Source organism: Podarcis pityusensis, assembly GCF_964106645.2.
Source record: "Podarcis pityusensis genome assembly, chromosome: 8".
NCBI lineage: Eukaryota > Metazoa > Chordata > Lepidosauria > Squamata > Lacertidae > Podarcis > Podarcis pityusensis.
In genome coordinates this window covers 26,120,545-26,144,211 of record NC_138033.1, presented here as the reverse complement: position 1 = coordinate 26,144,211, position 23,667 = coordinate 26,120,545, and the positions used below count along the sequence as shown (strand labels likewise).

General features: G+C 45.9%; 1 protein-coding gene across 6 annotated transcripts; it reads left to right on the top strand.

Annotated features, from left to right (window-relative positions):
• The first annotated feature begins 13,376 nt into the window (after positions 1–13,376).
• FAM110D (family with sequence similarity 110 member D) lies at positions 13,377–23,247 on the top strand. Of its 6 annotated transcripts, XM_081017675.1 has the most exons (4): positions 13,415–13,508; positions 13,643–13,779; positions 14,638–14,776; positions 20,335–23,247. In XM_081017675.1, the coding sequence occupies exon 4, from the start codon at positions 20,666–20,668 to the stop codon at positions 21,716–21,718; it is 1,053 nt and encodes a 350-aa protein (XP_080873801.1). In that variant the 5' UTR covers positions 13,415–13,508; positions 13,643–13,779; positions 14,638–14,776; positions 20,335–20,665; the 3' UTR covers positions 21,719–23,247. The 6 variants fall into 6 exon arrangements, with proteins under 6 accessions (XP_080873799.1, XP_080873802.1, XP_080873804.1 ...); XM_081017676.1 differs by lacking the exon at positions 13,643–13,779 and having other exon boundaries at positions 13,412–13,508; XM_081017677.1 differs by lacking the exon at positions 14,638–14,776 and having other exon boundaries at positions 20,380–23,247.
• The last annotated feature ends 420 nt before the right edge of the window (positions 23,248–23,667 follow it).

The window sequence follows — 23,667 nt, the reverse complement described above, 5'->3', positions numbered from 1 at the left end:
CCACCCCCAGATGGTTGCCTGGAAGCCTGAAAATAGTTCCTAACCCCTGAAATGTTCAGTTTCTTGTATGTAGAGTGCAGGGAGCTCCGTTTGAGCAAACCCTGTTGTGTACTAGTATTACTATTTCTAGAGGCAGCTTGACAGAGGCAATTGAGAGCTGTTCCAAGTGGCAGGTTTTGGGTGCCAATAAGGGCAGCAGAGTAGGGGAAACAGATCTGCCCCATGAGATGTAACCCACCTGCAACTTCTGCACATGCTTCACTGAAATCTCCATGCGGAAACATTGTTATTGATAGGGAACACTGATGAGCCACCCTATAAATACTTGTTCTTCAGGTAATGCTATCCCTGTTCAAGCACCAACAAGTATGTTACTTAATATACATTGTTTGTTCTGGTTGCCCAATCAGGTTTAGCCAGAGAAATGCAACCTTTGCGGATAAGAGCTTTGCAGTGCTCCTCGAGCTTTGACCCGCAGTGTCTCTTATTGGTGTCCAAGAAATGACCTGTGTCTGGTACAATAAGGAGATCTGGTCGTTATAATTCCCATCCTCCCCAGTGCTGTTTTCCCAATTTCAAATGCCTCTTCCAAGCTTTAGTGTACAGTCGCACTTTGGAAGTCGAACGGAATCCGTTCCAGAAGTCCGTTCGACTTTTAAAACATTTGAAAGCCCAAGTGCGGCTTCTGATTGGCTGCAGGAAGCTCCTGCAGCCCATCAGAAGCCCCATCAGACGTTTGGCTTCCAAAAATCATTCGAAAAGTGGAACAGTCACGTCCGGGTTTGAGTTGTTTGGGAACCAAAACGTTTGGGAACTAAGCTGTTTGACTTCCAAGGTATGACCGTAGTGGCATTCTGCATGTTTCCTACTCTGAGCATAAAAATATAAATAAATAAAAATAAATTTAAAATAAAAATAAATAAATTGAACATTACTGTTCTTGAAGGAAATGGATAATGAAACAAGAGAAGCTGGATTTAGATGGGGGTTTCTTGGGTCTGTCAGAAGCTGATACTGTGACATTCAACCTCAGAGACGAAAAAGAAGCACTGAACTCCTTAGAGGGAAGGCATGGTTAAAAAAAAATGCCATAGAACAATGCATCCTTATTCAAACAGCAGTTTAAAGTTTAACCCAGTGCTATGCTCCTGACAATTATTCTCTTCTTCAGAAACTTGTTGGGAGAGAAAGGACTACCCAACCCTCTCAGATGTTCAGGCCCAATTATGAAGTTGGCTCCAAAGCCCAACGGTATGGAGGACAGTTATTTGGATGGTATATTTAGATTATCAGCTGTGTATGTGCCAGAGGGGGAGGGCCCTGAGGAATAAATGTGGTTCCTGAAAGAGTCACCCACAAAAGAGATCGGCAGTGCAGGTGCTATTCCAGACAACTCACAAAACTGTCCTTGCTTTACAACAAAAAAGTAAAGAAAAAGAAATTTATGACCAATGCAAGAAGTATGGCTTCAGTATTAAGCTAGCCTTTCCCCCCCTCAGACACACATACCACTTTTGTTCAGAATCCAGCCTGGTGCAGAATTCTGTTGGACTCAAAGGCTTGCTCTCACACATTTATGACATTTTGGTTGGTAATTACAAAGGGCCTTGGGAACAGTCCAGTCCCCAGATCAAAGTGGTCAGGTGGGCACATATGGGGTAAGGCAATCTTGCAAGTAAATTAGTCCCGAGTTATAAGGGTTTAATATAACAATCGTAACACCTTTAACTTCGTCCCAACCCGTGTAGCTCTCTGAGCATAGATGTTTCATGCAGACAACGTCTCACTCCTGTCAGCAGTCTTGCTGCAGCATTCTGAGCTAACTTCGGCTCCTGGTTCAAGCACAGGGATAACCTCATGTAGATTTGACTTCAGGTGTCTCCTAGTCCAACGCCCTAACCACGACACCCCACTTATTCTCCTGTATTCAGAGCTTGCTCTTGCCTTTTGTCTACCCTGTATGTGCCTGCAGATGTCACACGCAAGGTGTTGAGTCTGCGTGGCTGGTGTTGAGAACTGTTCCGCTCGTTCCTCATTGCAATCTGTTTCCTTTCTATACACATTTCAAATGGTGCTCTCTTCTCTGCGCCAGCCAATCGGGGCTTCCGTCTGAAACTGCAGAGTAATGCTAGACCGTTGGTTTGTGTGGTTAGTTAGATAAACTTTGAAGGGAAGTTGGGCAACAGCTGAGGCTGCACCTTTTTGGAACGCTGCTTTCATAAAAAGTCACGCCCTGTTCCTCAATCCTGTTCAGTTTTGAATCTTGGAGGCTGACTGAGGATTTGCTGTTCTCACTCACGTGGTTCATGCATTAGCTTGTGCTTAGAATGTACAGGTTTTTGCTAAGTCTTTGTGTTAAGGTATGGAGAAAGAACAGGCAATGTATGACGGGGTGCACAGGGTTCACCTTATTTCCCTGTGCTCTGCTTAGGGAATGGTGACAAGTCAGTCCATTTCAATTTCTCCCCCTTTATCATAGGATCAGAGGATGGTAGAGTCGGAAGCGATCCACAGGGTCATCTAGTCCAACCCCTTGTAATGCAATTTACCATTTTTTCAAAGCTTAAATTCGGTTCTCCACTTTTCCATAGCAGTTTGTGAACTTTTTGTAAAAGTCCTCATGAACCTTCACCAGCATTTTAGTGTGTGATTGTTTCCCCTAATGTACACACGTGTCTGTATGCAATTGTGCCTAATACATACATTTTTGCAAACCAATTTCCCCTAATACAATGCACAGAATTGTATTGTTTCAGAAAGTGCAAATATGGTAAGTTCACATTTAAAAACAAACTGAATCAAACTCCTCCCCTTTCCCAAGCTCTGCTTCAGGTCCTCATGTCCTACATCAGGCTTCCTCAACCTTGGCCCTCCAGATGTTTTTGACCTACAACTCCCATGATCCCTAGCTAGCAGGACAAGTGGTCAGGGATGATGGGAATTGTAGTCTCAAAACATTTGGAGGGCCAAGGTTGAGGAAGCCTATCCTACATGCTCACTGAAAACTCGGTGGTTGATGGATTACAGTTCTAGCCCACTTTTTCTCCCAGAGGGCAGCAAACAACAAATCATCAAAACAATAAAATATAAAACAAAAGAAATAAAACATTTCAAAACAGTCATATATCATCACAGCTAATGATTCCAAGGTTGTCAGGCATAGTTATGTTTCAGCCATCTCCAAGCATGGATCCTTAGGCAGCGAAAATGGCTCAACCCAGGCACAAAAGGAAGGTATCAACAGGCTTGGGGGAAGACCATGGTATCAATCAATCAATCAATCAATCAATCAATCAATCCTTAAGGCAGGGGGGCCCCAAAGAATTCACTGAGGACCGAGCATGCTTAGTGGCCACAGATTGCTAACTGCCTGTTGAGAAGTGGGGCTGGGTAAATGGAGAAAATGGGGAAGGGGGTGGAATGGAGTGTCCTGGAAGAGGGCTTGGCTGGCAGCTAGCCACCCAACCAGCTAGCCAACCAACCAACCAACCAACCAACCAACCAGTAAGTCACTGCCTCTCAGCCTAACCTACCTCACAGGGTTGTTGTGGGGATTAAATGAGGAATGTGAGAGTCATGTATGCCCCTGTCTGCTCCTTGGAGCGAAAGATGGAATATCAATGAAATAAATAGCTAGCTAGCTAGCTAGCTAGCTAGCTATTTAGGGCAGCTTCTTGGAAGGGTTGCAGTATACAGGCTAGCCACAAGGTGGTACACTCCCCTTAAATTTGCTTTCAGCTGTCCCAACTCTCAATTTTAGCTGCTTACCAACTGAACATTTACTCTGCATCCAGTAGCTTATACCGCTGATTTGGGAAGCCCTGTACAAACTATGTAAGCCACTAAAAATGGGCAACCAAAATGGTCAAAGGCCTGGAAACGATGCCTTAGGAGGAACGGCTAAGGGAGCTGGGCATGTTTAGCCTGGAGAAGAGGAGGTTAAGGGGTGATATGATAGCCATGCTCAAATATATAAAAGGATGTCACATAGAGGAGGGAGAAAGGTTGTTTTCTGCTGCTCCAGAGAAGCGGACAGGGAGCAATGGATCCAAACTACAAGAAAGAAGATTCCACCTAAACATTAGGAAGAACTTCCTGACAGTAAGAGCTGTTCGACAGTGGAATTTGCTGCCAAGGAGTGTGGTGGAGTCTCCTTCTTTGGAGGTCTTTAAGCAGAGGCTTGACAACCATATGTCAGGAGTGCTCTGATGGTGTTTCCTGCTTGGCAGGGGGTTGGACTCGATGGCCCTTGTGGTCTCTTCCAACTCTATGATTCTATGATTCTATGACTATACACATCTGTGCAGTTAGCTTCTTATGAAATACTGCGTTTTGATATGTTCCCCCACCCCAAAATAGCTATGATCCAAATTGAGACAAAGAAAAACCTGGGGCTTGTTTGCATTTCAGAACTAGTTAGTTGTTAATCCAATTCCTCTCATACACAGACACACCCGCCATATTAATTAGACCAGAGTAGTCCACACAGGCATGTATAGGAGTAGCAACTTTGGTCTTTTCTGTCTATAGCTAGAGTAGATGTTCGCTTTTGGAATTGTCTCCACCTTTTAATTTGTTGATTCTATCATACTGATCAAATAGCAACAGGCCATGTATGCATGCAGATAGTTTTGAACACCTTGCTTTAAAAAAAATATTCTGCCCAGGAAGTGTGCAAAAGCACACAGAGATCAGGTGTAGTTCCCCACTTTTGATCCCTCAGAGTTGCACAAAACCAGAAAACTGCCCAAGGAAACCACATTAAATGTATTTACATAAATAAATAAATGTTGGATTTTACAGTATTTTACATATTTCCGTGTGTGTGTGTGTGTGTGTGTGTGTGTCTGGCACTGCTTGCTCCTATCTCATTTAAGTACAGCAAAGCCATCTCTCCCGATCCAAAATAGAATGTTTTGCAGAACAGAGTTAATTCAGTTATATCTACTGATTAAAAGACTTTTTAATCTGTTGACAAACCAGTTAAGCAGCTTAAATTTAGGAAAAAAGTGTGCATTTTGCTGAACCTCCAAACAGCTGCTTTTCTTGAGACATTGAGGGAAATAATTTGGTTTAACAAACAAAAATAACCACTACTTGTTAGGTTGAAATGGCATACCTGATTATCACTCCCATCCTAAACATCAGAGCCAAGCAGCCTCAAAAAATAAGTAAATTCTTAACTCAGTTTGGCCTCTCCCATTTAAAAAATTGACTTTCCAATTTGTATAAGAATGTTGACGACTTTTATGTCCCAGGCCAGGGGGTCAGGAACTATGATGGGCTAGTGGGCCCGATCTTTATCTCCCCCTACTCAGCAGACCATCTTTAGAGAGCACCCTGTGATGTCAGCTGATTTACAGGTGGGCATGGTTTGGGGAAAATGGCATCACAGACCAAAATGGACCCCCTGGGAGATCAGGATTAGCCCATGGGATGGAGATTCCACACCCCTGGTCCATGGCAGAAAATCCAGATAGTATTGTTGCTTTTGCTCATTCGACCACCATCCACTGCTATGTTCTCCTGTGTAGACTGAAGCCACACTTGTATAGTTTGTTAATTTTAGGGGTGAGAGGTGGGCCTTACATCACTTAGTCACAGTTATGGTTACAGTTACAATTTGTTTAATATATTCTTTTGATTGACTTGCACATCTTAGTGACTTTTTAAAGCTCTAGTCTCAAAAAGTTCATAAACCTATATTTAAAAACAGCAACAACTTGAGAAGTGGCTCAAACTATAAGGAGAGAACGGGCTCCCAACACAAGCCCAGATGGACCATTGGCTTAGCCTTGTCCTCAGCAGTGTGGGAAAAGGAAGAAACTAGACAATGCCTGCTCCCAGCACGCTTACGGTTACGGTGTTTGGAAAATACTTTGGGGGGAAATAGATAGTTTTGCCATTCATCTCCAATGCTGTCCACTGACACAAAGGCCGGAATTCGAACCTTCCTGTGTTACATTTATTAGAAGAGAAGAAGACTGGCACTTTGCCTCTGCTGGCGCAAGCCAAATACTCATTCCAGGGCAGGTTTTGTAGGCTGGGCTCTGTATATGCTGTGACTGTTGGAAGTGTGAAAGCAGGGATCGTTCAGTTTGTAACTTGGGGGTTAATTCTGTTAGTGTTAAAGCCAACTAGCCAAGAGAGGGACAAGTGGAGGTATTGCTCAGCAACCAAGGAGAGTGGCACGAATTCACTGAGGAAGCAAGTGCTCTGATTGGTTGTGTAGTTCTGAGAGATTTTCCAAATATATTTTCCCCTCTGTGTGTTTGGTTGAATGCCTCCCTGCTATGTATGCAACCTGACCTAAGAAGCACAAAACTTCTCTCTCCCTTTCTCCTCAAATTATATACACTGATTCTCTTAACTTTACTCAGCAAAGTTTACTCGGGGCTCTTCTTTCTGGACTCCATCTACATTATTTAAATGCCTTTGCTAACAGTGACTCCACAAAGGAGTGAGACCCTGTCAGCATATAAAACCTCTACTCAGAGATTGGCACCAGTAGCTTGTTTGCTACTGACCCCAGTTCAATGTATAACTGTTGGCATACAAAGTCCTTAACAGCTTGGAATCACTTTACCTGTGTGGGATCACTTTATCCTTCATTTGGCTGCTTCAGTCCACAGAATTGCCTCTGTTAATGGTTCCACATAATACTAATACTAACATAATACTAATTACGGTAAATCATTTTTATTTTTATTTTACTGTGGCAGCACCTATGTTTTGGAACACCCGACCTATTAACAGGCAAAGACTTCATTGTACTCTTTTTGGTGTCTGCTTAAAACAGTTTTGTTTAAGCAAGCCTATCCAGACACATAGACAGTTCACATACATTTTATCTCTTTCTAGCTACTGTTGATCTTAATCACCTTTGAATTTCCTGTTTTAAACTGTTTTTATTAATTATTTTAATGCTTTATTTTATATTGTAAACTGCTTACAGGTTGTGGTGTTTTTTTACAGTCAAGGGGTATAAAAATGTTGTTATAAATAAGCAAGCGAGCATACATCGACGTCAGCTTGTTAAGAATTCCATCTTTATATAGCAATCAGTGACAAGAGATATTCCATCACAGATCTATGTGTAAATGTAATAAAGTTGTGCAGTTTTATTTTTCTAGAAAAAGAGGTGCAAGAACACCTCCCTTGTTCTCTTATAATGGCAATGGTGCCCTCCCTAGAAGTGCCGGACCTCAGTTCCAGTGAGTTCCAGCTGGGGGGAAAAGCCCTGAAGTTTTGTCAAACTTAAAAAAGGGAGAAAGGAAATAGTAGCTGGTTTTCCCATGCCTCTTATTAGGCCCATCCCCCCCCCGCCCCCCGCAATTTCCCACAAATATATAATTCAAATCCTTAGCTCTCTCCTGATGGGAATCCCTCACGCAGATGTGCGAGTCATTCACTTCTGCCTTTGTGAGTGTTTTGCCACACTGAAAATAAGAAGCCATTGGAAACCGAGATGATTCACACCACAGGAGGCAGCAGTCAGACTATTTTAAACATTTGTTTGTTCTTGTCTGGCTTGCTATTTCCAGCCCAGCATCCTCTCACTTCCCAAAAGTAGGATTTGCCAAGCCTGTGTGCTCTATTGCCTGAATGCCTCATTTCCCTATCACTGACCATTTTCCTTAAGTTGCATAATTATTATCCGTCATCATCATCATCATCCTCATCATCACCATCATCATCATTTTTCCACCCAGGGAAAGTAGCTCCTCCAGATAAAGTCTAGGTGTGAAATAATTTCCACATCAGCTCTGGCTCTGTGGATTTGGAGCCCCTTCACATTGCTGTTTTATTTCCGGTATATTCTGCAACACATTTTTGACACAATAATAGTGCACTGGCGGTGGATTTGTTCTGCTTTATTAGTTCTGCTTTATTTCCCCACATTTTTGCTGTCTGGAGAGTCTGCAGCACTACAAATGCCGCACAAACAAACAAAACCCACAACATTTATGGGATTTCAGCAGCAAATTACAGGATCTGCCTGATTGGAAATGAAGCGGTATGACCACACCAGAACATTTGCAGTTGCAAATAGTATTGAAAGCAGGATTGTGTATGGGGAGAAAACTGGAATTTTTCAGATGGCTCTGGCTTTCGTTGGCTCCGGCTCCCCCTAGTGTTGACCTCCCTGTGTTCTGCCCTACTAGTGGGCGCCAGCCACCACCGGCTAGATCAGGGGTTGTCAACCTGGTCCCTACCGCCCACTAGTGGGCGTTTCAGGGTTCTAGGTGGGCAGTAAGGGGTTCTACAGCACAAGCAGAATCCTCCTTCCATCGAGCACTGGTGGGCAATAAGGAAATTTTGCCATCAAGAAAGATGCATTAGTGGGCGGTAGGTTTAAAAAGGTTGACTAGATGGACCAAAGGACTTGTTCTGTATAAGACAGATTCCTATGTTCCTAGTAAAAGACATGGCTTAAAAGGTTTGCTATTGGCTACAGCTTATGTTTAGTAAGGATAACCTTGCTTAGCTCATACTTGGCAGGAGTGACTGCGAGCTCCTTTTGGGGAGCAGGCATGTTCACGCAGTCCGGGTAAGCCGTTGTTTGGCTTATTGTGCTGTGCAAGCCAGACCACAGATCAAGGCTTTGGCTGCTCTCTAGGAGGTTACTTATTTTGACTAGCCGTAGTAAATATATTGCTGCTGGTGGTTTGCTTTTCCTTTTCTCAGCAAGAGATGCCCATGTATCCTTCCACATAGCTGGGTGCGATTTCCCCCTGCCCTTTGGCCTTGTTATCTGGACAGCTGGAGTAGCTTCGGTGGCAGCATCTGTCTCTGTCACTCAAGCTGTCTTTGCAAGGTTTCCTTGCACCGAGACCTCCCACTCCAGCCCCGGATGGCTATTTCAGATGGGACATGTGGAATCTTCCACTTTGGAGATATGACAATGGAAGAAGGAAAGGGGATCTTTCAGCAGGAAGTCATGCTTAGGGACCCTGGTTTGGCTGGTGAGTTTTAAATCTTTGGAGGTTAAGGAGCAAGGGACCAATTCGTTTGTGTTTGCTCGTTCATTCATTTACCTGCATTTCAAAGCCAATGCGTGATTTAAAATCTCAAAGGAGCATACAAAATGCAACAACAGAAAACCCAGTATCTTAAAAAGCAGAGATGCAACATCAAAAACAGGTTAAAAGAAGAATTCAGAAATAACAGGGTCCAGAGGAAGCCTAACAGGTAACAAAGGAAGCCTAAGCAAAATAGATAGGTCTTTAAAAGACACCTGAAGCAACTGGTGGGTGATGCTCCGCGACTGGCAGAGCAAAGGACATTCCACATGGCAGGAGATACCCATTTGGGGTCACCGCCCTGTGATATTCTGTAGGGCGTGGTGCCACCAGTAGAATTTCCCCAGATGATCTAAGTGATCTTAGCGGTCTATACAGGGCCAGGCAATCTTTCAGGTAACCTGGTCCGAAGCTGTTCAAGGGCTTTCTTTATATGTTAGTAACAAGAACTTGAAAGTTGCCCAGTACCTGATCAGCAGCCTCTGCAGTTGCCTCAGCCAGGGCCGGATTTAGGTTTGATGAGGCCCTAAGCTACTGAAGGTAATTGGGCCCTTTATATGTCCAGCTGTCCTTTGTCAACAACAAATTGTCACTGCTTTTTGTGTTGAATATATGCTATATGGTAATTTATGGACCTAATAGGTATCTAAAGCCATTTGCACATGCAGAATGTAGGCACCCTATCTGTAGAAATGAGCAAACTAGTGATATTTGAGGGAGCAGGTTAGCAGGCGGCGCCCATTATTTACATCATAGGAGCCTACACAACACAAAACACTGTTGCTGTATGTAGGTTTTATTTTATTTGTTTTTTATCTTACATGAACGTCATCTATGTCCCCTTTTGATCTCCAAATGAAAATTCCCTCCAGAGTGCTTGTGGCATAAAAAGTTACATGATTTCAGCAGGAATCTATGGGACGTACACTGATGGGGAACAAAGTGTGACTGCCCCAAAATGTCTGAAAGCTGGATTACGCACAACCTCCCTGATACCACCATGAGCACAAAATATAATGAATATACCATAAAAAGGATGTCCAAAGGCTCTTTATAGAAATGGAGCTGCTTTGTTATGTATTGGTGCCAGGGGAATTGCAGTTTATGTCAATTATTTATTATTGCTGGGAGCATTAATATATAACACACACACACACAGTTTGATTGTAGCAAAATCTCTAAGCGGTCTAAAATAAAAATAAAAAAATCTATAAAAACAGTTTGTAGTTCTTTTGTTTATTATATATTGTGTAAAAGTAATCTCCTGTATTTTATATCGCAAACATTTCTCTTGTTTTATTTTCCATTTGCTATAGTAACTCTACTGGGGAAAAAATATTATAATTGTTTTTCATAAAAAGGAGCAACATTCTGAGCAGTTCAAAGACCAGCCACAAAAATAACCTCTGGCAACTGCTATAGGTTCTATGGCGGCTTCCTGCAATTTAAATCTCCCCAGGAAAGAGTATGATCAAAACTTCCTCTTGACTGGTGAGGGAGCAGGGTGGGGTGGGGCGGAAAAGAGGCTCTGGCTCTTAACCCTGTCAGTGCCAGACAGACCCAAGGGCCACAATTAGATCAATGCATCTGAATAAGTGGACTTTCTGGTCCATAAGCGCTTAGGCCATTTAATGCATTTGTTTGTCTTTAAGGTGCTAAAACACACTGTTTTTGCTGCAAAAAGAGACTCACATTGATACCTGCCCTATATAGTAAAGGTAAAGGTAAAGGTACCCCCTGACCGTTAGGTCCAGTCGCGGACAACTCTGGTGTTGCGGCGCTCGTCTTGCTCTATAGGTCGAGGGAGCTGGCGTTTGTCTGCAGACAGCTTCCGGGTCATGTGGCCAGCATGACTAAGCCACTTCTGGCGAACCAGAGCAGCGCACAGAAACGGCGTTTACCTTCCCGCCAGAGAGGTACCTATTTATCTACTTGCACTTTGACGTGCTTTCGAACTGCTAGGTGGGCAGGAGCAGGGACCGAGCAACAGGAGCTCACCCCATTGCTGGGATTCAAACTGCCAACCTTCTGATCGGCAAGTCCTGTAATCTCAGGGTCAGTGGTGGCTGGTGTCCACTGGAGCTGGTAGCATTGTAGGGAGGGAGGCTCCCAGTAGGTGGTGCCAGAGCCAATAACAGGCAGAGACAACTTCTAGTTTTGTCCCCATTCTCCTCCCTGCTGAGTTCTACAAGTGCAATACTAAGAAGGGGGAGAAAGCTGACAGCTCATGCCAGGTTGTAAGTAAGAGGGCAGGCCAGTGGGAGCTGTCTGAGGTTAGCAGGGCAGGCCCCCACTCACCCAAACAGACTTGTCATTTGATGTGGATATTAAGCTTTCTGTACTTCAATTAATTCTCTGTTCTCCACCTTACGTTCTCCTTCAAATGACTCCCTTCCCACACTTTCCCATCCCTCAATCCGGATTTTATTATATCAGGGATACTCTGAAAAGGAGGGGGCATGAGAAAATCTGAAGGCAGAGAGGGGAATGCACACTAGTATAAAGTGTGCATTGAGATGCACATGTTGGTGAAAGGAACATACAAGAATGCGTTATAGTTGGGATAATTGAGAGGCAAAAATGTGTATATTAGGCAAAATCACATACAAATGTACACTTTATGCTGATGATTTTTAATGAGGATTTGTGTTTGTTTATATGATTGGGGGTTGTTGTTTTTTAAAATAATAAACTTATGTGGAAATGTGGAGAACTGAAGAATAGAAAAGATTGGAAACTGACCGGGGTGGCGGGGTGGGGACTTGTGGATTTACCCACCCTGCATTGCCTGGAGTCAGACAGACAGTCAGGTCTTGTATCCATGGTGGTGACCAGAGGAGAATGACTGCTGGGAGGAGTGCAGAGAACTGAAACACCATGGTACACCTGCATCAGCCCAACCAGATGCCTTCATCTGCCCCAGCTGCAACAAAACATGTCTCTCCTGTATTGGTCTCTACAGCCACAGCAGGCGGTGCAAGCTTCTAATAGTTTTACTTTGCCCATAAAGGCACACTCTTTTATTGTCTCCTGAGAGGATGAATGCCAACAAGAAGGCCATTTATTTATTTATTTATTTATTTATTTATTTATTTAATTAAACCAGCCTTTCACCACTGGGCCCTCCGGACAGGTTACAACAACCATATGATTAAAAACCACAGAGAAAGTTCTTTCCCAGGCTGCCATTCCTTGCAGTTCTGAGGGTGGTGGACTACCATGAGGGGCCCCCTCTGCTGATCTTAAAATTCAAGAGGGTCTGTATGGATGGAGGTGGGTGTCCAGATATTCAGGGCCCAAGTTGTTCAGGGCAGCAAGGCTTGCCAAGGCACCTGTGAACACACATATGCCCAAAAAGGCCCTGCTATCCATAAAGTCCCCTCTCCCTACTCATCCCGTGTGCTTAAATTAAGCTTGAAAGAAGTGTTATACTATAGCAGGGGTCAGCAACCTAAGGCCCATGAGCCACAAGCTGCCCATGGGGGTCGTTTAACTGGCCCATGGTCCCTCGCCGCCCGCTTGGTTGGCTCCTGTGTGCGGGGACCGCCTTCCGTGACGCTGGCCAGCTTCCCATTGGCTGCAGGAAGCTCCTGCAGCCAATGGGAAGCTGCACACACATGCACGCCTCCTCCACGCTGGAAGGAGTGCTGGAAATAGCGTTTGCGCATGCGTGCGTGTGCATGTGCACATACACTCCGGCCCACCGCAGCGTCTGCGGGACTGTGAAGTGGCCCAAGCCACAAAAACTTTGCCAAGCTCTGTACTATAGCCTATATACTAGGCTGAAGTGTGAGCTTGGTTGTAGGGAATGTCATGCCCACATCAGTATCTCCAATTTGCAAAGGTCCCCACAACCCCCAAAAGATTTAATTTAGGGGTGGGTGGGTGTGTACACACACACACACACACACGGAACTGTTGTTTATCCCTGACAGCTGCAGTTCCCTGCACCTTTAACAAACTACAGTCCACAGTCTTTGTAGTGGGAACCATGTCCTTTACACACGTTTTGAATGTGGAATTGACCATCAGTATACTTCATCAGCTTCTTGCAGACACAATAAGTCAATTTTACACCTAAGTTGCAGGTGCAGCACATGCAAAAATGGCACACCCCTAAGTCCTCCTTGCTTTTTGGATTTCCGAAAACAAATGTCATTAACGCAACACAGAGGGATGTGTGAGAAACGGAAGGGTTAATGCTGTTGGCGGAAATGCAGGAAGGCTCTGGGGGGGCAATAAAGACTGTGGCATGGAAGGGGTCAATAGCATCATGCCTGGGGCAGCTCAGTTCAGAAAGGGTTAAGGCAGGGGAGGGAGGGAGCTTGTTTGTGTCTTCCTGCCCTGGCAGCCCATATTTACCAGCCAGCCTGCTGCTGCTGCTGCTGCTGCTGCAGCTGCTGAGCTCACTTTGCCCGTCTGTCTGGCCATCTTTTGCTGGAGATGGTAAAGCAGCGTTGACATGTCTTTGGCCAGGATAGCAAGGTGAGTGCCTCTTCGGGGATAACTCTACCTGCTTCTAGAGGCTCCCTGCCTCCAAAGCCAGCGAGGGTGGGTCATAGGAAGCATCCTTATAGCGAGTCAGACCATTTGCTCATCAGGATTTTCTGTGCTGCCAGGCAGCGGCTCTCCAGCATTTCAGACAGGGTACCGTCCTAGACTTACCTGGTGATGCCACGGGGATTGAACTTGGGACCTCCTGCATTCAAAGCAGATACTTTTTTGGAAGGGTGGTGATGTCTGATTAACTGCTCAGGTAGGTGTGTGTGTGTGTGCTTTATGAACTTGGATGAACTGAGGATCTTCCTGCTCCAGGCAATCTCCCAAAAGGAATCTTGTGCTGTATGAATTTGGATGGCATGTAGATTTTTGAGCTCTAGGAACCCAGCGCCTCCCCCCCCCCCCAAAAAAATAGGAGTCTTGTGGTACTGTAAAGAAATACTAACAAATGCATTGTGGTAGCGTAACCTTTGGTAGACAAAATGGGGAGGTTCGAATAATGGGTTTTATGAGCACCAGGTGAATACCTTCTTGTTTTCTCAGATCTTTTAATTTAATTTACAGAGCAATCCTATGCAATCAGTTCCATAGGGCTTACGCCTAGGAAAGCGTGTGTGTATAGGCTTTTAGCCGCAACCTATTTGATTTTTGCTGATGGTTGCATTGTATGAGTCTTTTAGTTTGGTGTTGCTCTTGTAGATTCTGCTGTTCTTGGTGTATTTTTGCTCACTTTAAACATTTTTATATATTTTGAAAATCTGTAACTTGCCCTAGAAATTCTACTGAAGGGCAGGAGGCAGATCCCTGTGATCAATCAATAAAGACCAGTGCACAAACTTCAGGAAAACACTTTATATGCATGTGACAAAATGAGATTTAGTGTACAGAAGCACTGGACGCAATAAACTTGTGTGCCACCCTCTGGAAATGGGTAGAATATTGTAAGGTTCCTAGGTTGAATCCTCAGCATCTCCAGGCACAGCTGGGAGAAAATCCTGCCTGAAACACTGGAAAGCTGCTGCCAGTCAGTGCAGACATTGCTAAGCACTCAATATAAGGCACCTTTCTATTTTCCTAATGCCCTGGGACCCCATTTTCATTGTTGTCCTTACAGGCAGAACTGGACAGACCACCCATCTGCTTTGCTAGCAGGTATTTCCTGTGGTGAGCAACCCAGAATGCCACTCTCTTTCTTTTTTAGCCCCCTCTCGGGGAAACGGAGCTTGGAGTTCTCTCTTCTCAGTCCGCTGCACGTAGGTATCCCATTTGGCCAGGGCTGCCCTGTAGTTAAAACCCGCCTCTGGCGGGTGTGTCGCAGGGAGGAGGGAGGCTGCTTGCCCCAGGCGTGCTTATTTATAGCTGTGGATTCAAGAGGCAAAAAGTTCAGCCGTAATTGGGGGGTCTGGTTCTGTAGCCTGGAGAGGATGACTTCTCTCCTGGCATCCTAGGGAGAAAGCTGGCTGACCTTTGCAAGGTTTAGAAGGAGGTGGGTGTCCTCCTCTTGGGGTCAGCCTACGGAGTGCGTGGCAGCAAGGAATTGGGTTTTTTTGCTTTGCCACAGAGTAAAAAAAATGATGGGCGGCTGCAGCCAATCCTGGCTCTCTGAGGGCTCCTCTAGATGGTTGGGTGTGCGAAGACTGTGTGTTGGTCAGCATGCACTGATCTACACACATAAAACAAATTCATGCATATGCGTCATCCAAAAACCCATCCCAACCCCATGCTTGTATTCTGCAGCATGTATGGACACAATAATAAGGCTACAATTTCATGCATGCTTTAGCGATTGATTCCTCTTCTCAGGAAACTCTGGGGGTTGTAGCTGTGAGAGGGGAATAGTCCCTCCCCCCCCCCCAAACAACTCTCAACACCCTTACCAAACTATAATTCCCAGCATCCTTTGCGGGGAAGCCATGATGGTTTAAAGTGGCATGATACTGCTTTAAATATATAGTGTAGAAGGGCCCAGTATTGAAAGCAGGACCCAGTCTTCCTATATAGCACTTTTATTAAGTGCTGGGCTAGCTCAGTCTGTAGGGAATGAGGCGCTTAATCGTGGGTTTGAGCCCCATGTTGGGCAAAATATTCCTGCATTGCAGGGGTTGGGGGCTGGATAACCCTTGTGGTCCTTTCCAACTCTACAGTTGATTCTGTGCTTAAAGCATAAATTATCTTGGCAATCCTTCCCCAAACCCTATATGCCAATCTAGTATTATTATTCCCTTGGGGTTGAAGGGAATCACATGATGAAAGATGGTGGCCTACCTAAGGCTATCCATACTGGAGTTTTTTGCGGTTTGGAAAGTGACAGGAAATGCTTTGGCAGTGTGAGATGAGTGGATTATTAACAAGGAGACATGAAAATATCCCACAGCCAGGAGGAATGATTGATAAATACGTTGTCTGGAGGGACCCCTACTAAGGTGCCAGCTCAGAAACGTGGGAATGACTATGAGTTGGGGCGCAGGAGAAGCAGTCTCCCCAGCATCTGACAGTCTGCCTGGTACAAGGCTGACTCTGCAGGAGACCCAGTATAAGGAAAGGGGCATCACTTGAGGGGCTTGTACAAAGGAATCTGGGCCTTTTCCAGGATGTGCAATTTCTCTCTTTGTACTGATAACCAGATATACTTAGGGCCCCTTCTAGATGTCCCTTTTATTCAGCATTCATGATGATATTGGGGCAGCCATATGCAATCCTGCTTTTGATATTCTTTACTCCTGCCAAAGTTACACTGCTGCACTTCCAATCAGCACATCTTCTGCAGCTTAAATAATACACCCCCAATAAAACCTCGGTCTGGAAGGGCCCTTAGTGCTGCTTTTTGCCCAAAACCATGGGCAAATACAAGACAAAAGTAAAAAGTTGCACAAGGCAAAGAGTAAGGGACAGGCAGTGGGTAGCAGACAGCTCAGGAAACAGCTGGTCTTTTTGCTACAAGGGATGGAGCAATGGGGACCCTCTGCAGCTTCCTCTCCTCTTGCAATAGGGCTGGGAAGCTACAGGAAAGCTGACATGGCTGATTGCGTAAGGATTAACATTGGACTCACATTTGGGGTGACTCAAGGAGCCAGACAGTTGCTCAAGCCACTTTCAGAAGCTGTGTTTGAAGACCTGTCTATCATGGCATCCCCGGAGGATAATAGCTTTCACTGGGTAGGGGTTAGGTGGCCCTATTTGTTCTCATATAAAACAATGAGAGCTTTTACTACTATTATGTATAATTTTTGCTAAATAAGATGAATTAGTCATGTACAGTTTGGTGACAGAATAAATGTTCTCCGTATATGAAGCTTCTCCTTTGAAACCCGCCCCTTCCCCCAATATCTGCAGTTAAGGAATCTTGAATAGCATGGATGACGAAAAGCCCTGGCCTAATTCCCTAGGGAGCTACATTTGAGAACTGCATCCAGAGGAAGTTCAGATTGTTGGTCCATCGACCTCAGTATTGTTTGTTGGTCTTCAAGGTTGATCGGTCTCTGGAGTAGGATTCTTGCTTTGGGTTCAGGAGGGCCCTGGGTTTGGTTCCTAGACATCCCCATGAGGTCAGGAGAAAGAGCCAGGCTGGATCTACACTGACCTGTTTAACTGAGCTGGATGGACAGAGGCCTGACTCAGTGTAAGACAGCTGCCTTACGTTCCTACTTAACTCAGACCTTTATTCAGAACGATGAAGACTAGAATCTCACTTTATGTTTAGGGCCGTAGCACATTGGGAGAGTGCATGATTTGCCTGCAGGAGGTTTCAGGTTCCATCCTGGCATCTCTAGATGAGGCTGGGAATGTCCCCTGTCCCAAAACCCTGGAAAGCTGCTGCTGTCAGCACAGATAATACGCAGCTAGATGGACCAAAGGTCTCAGTAAAAAGCAGCTTCCTAGGTTCCAAAAGTGCCCCCCCCAGCCCCACTATTTACATCACATATTATTTGCAAAAACAAGTGGCCAAGTGTGGCTTTTTTTATTTGTTTCTAAGTCTATTTGGATGAACGTAGCAAGGAAATACTCATTGCATTTCCCAGAGACAAATGGCTTTGGGCTACTTAGCATGTGCCAGATATTTGGTGTGAATCCCATTTACTCTTCTGTTCTGAGTACCCCCTGTGTATGATGAAGTGGCTGTTGCTGTACCATTTGTGTCTCTCCTAATAGAGAAGTAACCATCTGTGATTCCTACTGGGTGGGAGGAGTGAAAGAGGGGGAGGCATTTGCCACCTCTGAACTAAGTGCCGGGACCTGGTTAAGGCCTGCCGAGATCCCAGCTATTTCAAATTCTATTAATAGTCTGCACAACAACAAAAATGTGCATTATTCCAATAGGAAGGACCATGAGAATAAGACAAAAAATTATATTTGCATATATGCTGGTTCTTAGGTGAGGTTGCAGCTAAAAACATCTCAAGGGATAGCTCAGTTAGTAGAGCATAAGACTCTTAATCTCTGGGTCATGGGTTCAAGCCCCACATTGGGCAAAAGATTGCTGCCTTGCAAAGGGCTGAATTAGATGTCACTTGTGGTTCTTTCCAACTCTACAGTTCTATGATTCTAAGGCTAACAATCTAGCTGTGTACACATTGTACCTTTAAAGCAGGGGTCGGCAACCTAAGGCCCATGGGCCACAAGCGGCCACGGGGGTTGTTTTACTGGCCCATGAGCCTCCCTCAAACCAAGCCTCCCTCAACTAAAGCGGCGCAGTGTGGCGCGGGGACTTGCTTCCGTGGCGCCGGAAATTGCATCTGTGCAGATGCAGATGCCGGAAATCACACTCACGTCCACCCACAATCCAGCCCACAGAGGGGGCTCCACAGCACTGAACCGGCCCAGGCAAGGTCAACCTTGCTGACCCCTGCTTTAAAGCATGTATTCTCCCACCTCAGAGAATTCTGGGCCCTATAGTTTACCCCTCATAGAGATGCAATTCCCAGAATTCTTTGAGGCAGTCAAATCAACCTTAGTCAGTGATTGAAGTGGGAATCAAAGGCCATTGCAGGGGGGAGGGGGAAAGGGGCCTGCTCTGAATTATGCCAGCAGGTGCAGAGCCCAGGAGATTGCACCATTTCCTCCCTAGAGCTGGGAGGAGACCATCAGAGCCTCCAATTCACCAAGAGGCCAAGGAGTGCTGTTGCTGCCACAATGGCAGCAGCAACGCGTTCCTTGGAGGCTGGATCTGCGCTTTCAGATGGCAATGAATGTAATAACATTGGGGAAGCACCGCAGAACAACTAATAAAGGGGACTGGTGCATGGACATTTCAGTGCAAATCCACCACTAATGCCCTATTAATGTGTTAATGACATGCCACACTGCTGCAGAATAAACCTGCGCGCGCACATAATCCTCATCAGTCTGGAAGGGCCCTAGACCCTAGGTTAGCAGTCATGAAATCTGACAAGCCAGTAAGCTTCCAGTTCTGCCATGCTTAGCCAATGGATTTGTGGGTCTTACCAATGAGGTTCCACCAGTGACCTGCCATCCCTGCCTCTCCCCTGGACTCAACAGATTCCCCCAAGCTCTGCCCTGCTAGCCCTGAGATCAAAGGCAAGCCATCCTGTCCAAAGGCACCTCCCGAGTTTCTTGGCATTTCTTTCTGAAAAGGAAGCGGACATCAAGGTCCCACGTCAGCCAAAACCCCTTTAAATTATTCCAAGCTGCATAGAAGCGAAGGCGAATCCATGACACTTTGGTGGCTTTTTCCAACCTCCCGCTGTCTCCTCCTTCCTATAACTGACCGCCTGGAGGGGAGTGCATAGATACCCTTTTCCATGGCAGAGTTTGCTTTGTTCTGTGGACGGCTGAGACCGTAAAGATAAGATTGCTGGCTCCTTTATTTTTTCCTGCTTTGTTTCCTTTTGGAACCTCAGCACACAAAAAATCAGAGCCCTTTGACAACATGCCCAGTAGAGTTTCCTTTTCCTGGTCGGGTCATTCCCACTTCAAGTGCTGCTGTCTAGAGTTTTGTCTTGGCTCTTGGCTGCACCTTCCTTGGGGCAGGTGCACTGGCCTGGTTTTCACATACGGAGTCTTTTGATGCTAGAACACAAAACTGAAATTCTTCCCCTGCTCATGCTTCCACGACTGTGAGTCACCTCTCTAGAGGGTCACTGTTGTTGCATGCCACCCCAGCCTCTGAGGGGTGCAAGATTCATTGGCTTCCAGATACTTACCCAGGGTTAGTTTTCCTTGGAATGAGGGACAGCATAGGAAACTCATTGCTGATCACAATTTCCATTTAAATGGCATAAGGAATGGTAGCTCTCTGAGGGGAATAGGGGCCTGCTAATAACTCTCAGAACCCTTAACAAACTACAGTCCCTGGGATGTTTTAGGAGAAGCTATAGCTGTTAAAGTGGTATCATAGTGCTTTAAACATACAGTCATACCTCATGTTACGTTTGCTTCATGTTACGTCTTTTCAGGTTGCGTCCCGTGGCGACCCGGAAGTACCGGAAAGGGTTACTTCTGGGTTTCGCCGCTCGCGCATGCGCAGAAGCGCAAAATCGTGCCACGCACCTGCGCAGATACGGTGCTTCAGGTTGCGGGCTTTTCATGTTGCGAATGGGCCTCAGGAACTGATCCCGTTTGCAACCAGAGGTACCACTGCACTGTGTGGACACTGCACTGAGTCAAAACATTGCAATTCACCGAATCAGTTATAAGTCCACAGTGTATCAACACCAACAACTGCTCACCTCATTCAACAAAAATCATTCACTGCTAGGATTATTATTGTTAGTCACCAACTGTTCCATTCTTTCTAGAGTCATTTCCTCTGACAGATATTATTTCACTAATTGACCACATTCTCTGCTTCTAGGGCAACTGTTGACCTGTTGATACCCACCCACTCCTCTATTCACAGAAAAGGAATTTTCCTAATCTTCACAGCGTGAGTGAACTTTTAATGACAGGAAGTAAGAAGCAGGAAGCTGGTTACAAGTGCTGCCATAGGAGTTCAGCTGCGGATTCTGAAGAAGCCAGCCAAAACCTAGAGTGGTAAAACCACCAACTTAACCTATTGCCCAGTTCAGGGCAAAGCTCTGGCAACCATCCCAACTTCCCAGAGATACCTTGACATCGCAAAGTCTCCTCACAACTCTCCTTCTGAAACTGAAGGTTGCTCATTATCCCAGTACTGTGGACATAAAATGAGGCCTCTGTCTCCCGGAGAAGGACTTTCCCCTCTTGGGCTGCTCAACCGAGGGCCTGACTACCTCCGTAAGCAGCTGGAGGGGAGTACCGGGGGGCGGACTCCAAGTGCCGTGGAAAGGCTGGAGGCCGATAAAGCCAAATACGTCAAATCCCAACAAGTCATCAACAGCCGCCAAGAGCCAGTGCTGCTCTGCTACACCTTCCAGTCGCCTGCTTGTGGCAGAAGAGCCTTGACCCTCCACCAGCAAGGCGAGTTCTCTCAGGTAGGCCAAGATGGCCTTGGGCCCAAGAAGCTGCCTCCTTCTCCTCAGTCGCCCATAGCACGGAGAGGGGGCGGCAGGCGCATGCTGAGGCCCGATTCGCTTGTTATCTACCGGCAGAAACGGGACTGTTCGGCTGTCAACAAGGAGAACACCAAAGGCTACAGCCTAGTGAGACGGCTGTTTCAAGGCCCGTTGAGAGATGGGCATGGTGCCTCCCCTTCCTCTAGAGGCATGTTGGGAGATGGACAGCTACAAGTTACACAGGAAGAAACCTCCATGGTCTGGGTGCCAGCAGAAAAGGAGGAAACAAGGACCATAAGTTCAGTAGGCATTCTAATGAGGACGTCCGTGGGACGTGCTTCTGAACGCAGCTTGGGACACCAGCCCAGCTCCCAGCTGGTTATGGACCAAATCTCTTCTTCCACGAGCCCAGAACCATCTGACTCCAAGAAAGAGCTGGCACCAAGTTATTCTCTCCCTCTCTCAGAGAAAGAGCGTTTTTTTAACTACTGTGGCTTGGACCAGAACCTGGTGGAGATGCTGGGAGCTGAGCGGTTCAAGCCGGGGAGCTGGGAATTGGGGTCCTCCTGTGTGGTCCTGGGGAGCGTGGGGTCAGCCAGTTCTGAGCATGACTGTCTCTCACTCAACGAAGAGGAGCTGTCTGTAGAAGAGCTGAGCGAGAAGCCACTCACATCGGTCTCTGTCATTGAGCGAAACGCCCGTGTCATTAAATGGCTGTACAGCTGCCAGCAGGCCCTGTCTGTGGGCAAGGAGTCCACTGTGTGAATGGAAACATGGTCTCAAATGCAATTCTTATCACAGGAAAGGGAGGGCCAGTGGCTGGGCCTCACTGTTCCTGTAACCTTGCAAGTGCCAGTCATGTGCCTAAGTGAGGGCCCAGTTCTTGCCATCTTGATGATGGCAACATTTCCATCATGGGAAGCCAAGCAGGGAGTGTCTCTCACCATGGAATTATGGCAATTGGTGTATGATGGGTGCTTTTTAAAACAGTCCTGCATTGCCTGTATGCAAATATGCCTGTGAGGTAGAAAGGGATACACATGTCAGGACCAACGTAATTTTCAACTGAGGCCTAAATTATGAGGGCAAAATTTGGGGGTTTGGGACAAATAATTTTCCTCCTCTCTTTCCCTGCTATAAGTACTGGTGACCAGCATATAAATTATACGTTCTACAGCAGCGATGGGGAACCTGTGGTTCCCCAGATATTGCTGGACTACATTTCCTATCACTCCTGACTCTTGGCTATGTGGATTGAGGTTGATAGGAGTTGGAGTTCAATGATACCTGGAGAGCCACAAGTTGCAGGAATATGAGTAAATCTTCCCCTCCCGCAGTTATCAACAGCGAGCATGTTGTAGGGGGTTAGAGTGTTGGACAGGGTTCAAATCCCCCATGAACCTGCCTGGGAGACCCTGAGCCAGTCATATGCATTTTGTCTAGCCTACCTCACAGGGTTGTCATGAAGTTACAACCAGAGCATCTCTTGGGATAACCCCAAAGTTCTGTGGAGGGGTGTGATGCAAACGTGATCAACAGGAGATCATTAGTGTTACAAAGCACTTCTCAGGCTTAGCCCTTCTATGTTTTCAGGCAACAAGCTGCCGGAGAGCCACCACTGTGGCTAGTGGGGTGTATACAAGTCCCAGTCCAGGCTGTGTGGTTTTTGTACAGTCTGGGAGAAACATTTTGTGGTTGCCAGGCCCTTGACTCTACTGAGCCATTCCGTGAAATGAAAGCAGGAAGAACAGGAGCAATCTCTGAACTGGCACAATCTCTAGGGCAGGCCCCCAGTGCTGCAACCAATTCTGTTTCCTTCTGTGCCTTCCTTCCTCAGACATTCTCCAGATATTCAAAGCAAAACCCATGTTTGTATCTCTTTCCTTGTTTTCAGAACTAGCTTTGGTAGCTCAGGATGATGGGATTAGCTTTATGAATGGGTATTAATAGAAGCGCTCAACCTTTTTCTCAGTGATCGGCCATGAACATAAGAAGTGTCCTGCTGGATCAGGCCAATGGCCAAGTAGTCCAGCATCCTGTTCTCACAGTGGCCAACCAGGTGCCTCCATGGGAAGCCCACAAGCAGGGCCTGAGCACAACATCACTCTCCCCAATTGTGATTCCCAGCAACTCGTATTCAGAGGCGGACTGCTTCCAATGGTGCAAAGCAGAACAAAGTCATTGTTGATCCGAAACTGATGGGTCCTCCTGAGGGCCAGCTAACATCTTATTTACAATTAAGAAATGTTACCTCTGTCCCCGAATTCTTAATAAAACTGAAGCTTTTTGAAGAATCGCTCCACGTCGAAGGTTTCTGGCAGAAATGTCATAACTTATAGAATCAAAGAATTGCAGGGTTTGAAGGAATCCCGAGGGTCATCTATTTCCAATCATCTCCTTCAACTACGGGTTCCTCAGCTCCAGCATCTCTCTATAAAACTTGAGTGAAACAGTTAGGACAGCTGCTAGGTCATCTTTGGTCAAGGGATTGGGTTCAAAAAGGCAACATCCTGCGCTGCAGTTGGGGACATCAGGCTACTATTAAGGGTTGTCAACCCTTCAGGGCCAGGGGGTGCATTTGGAATTTTGAGCAAGTGTCATGGGTGCCCATCACAAAATGGCTGCTGTGAGGCGTGGCAGAACACAAAATGGCTACCCCATTTGAAAGCACAGAAAATGAGGCTAGACCACAAAATAATGGGGCAACTCCCATT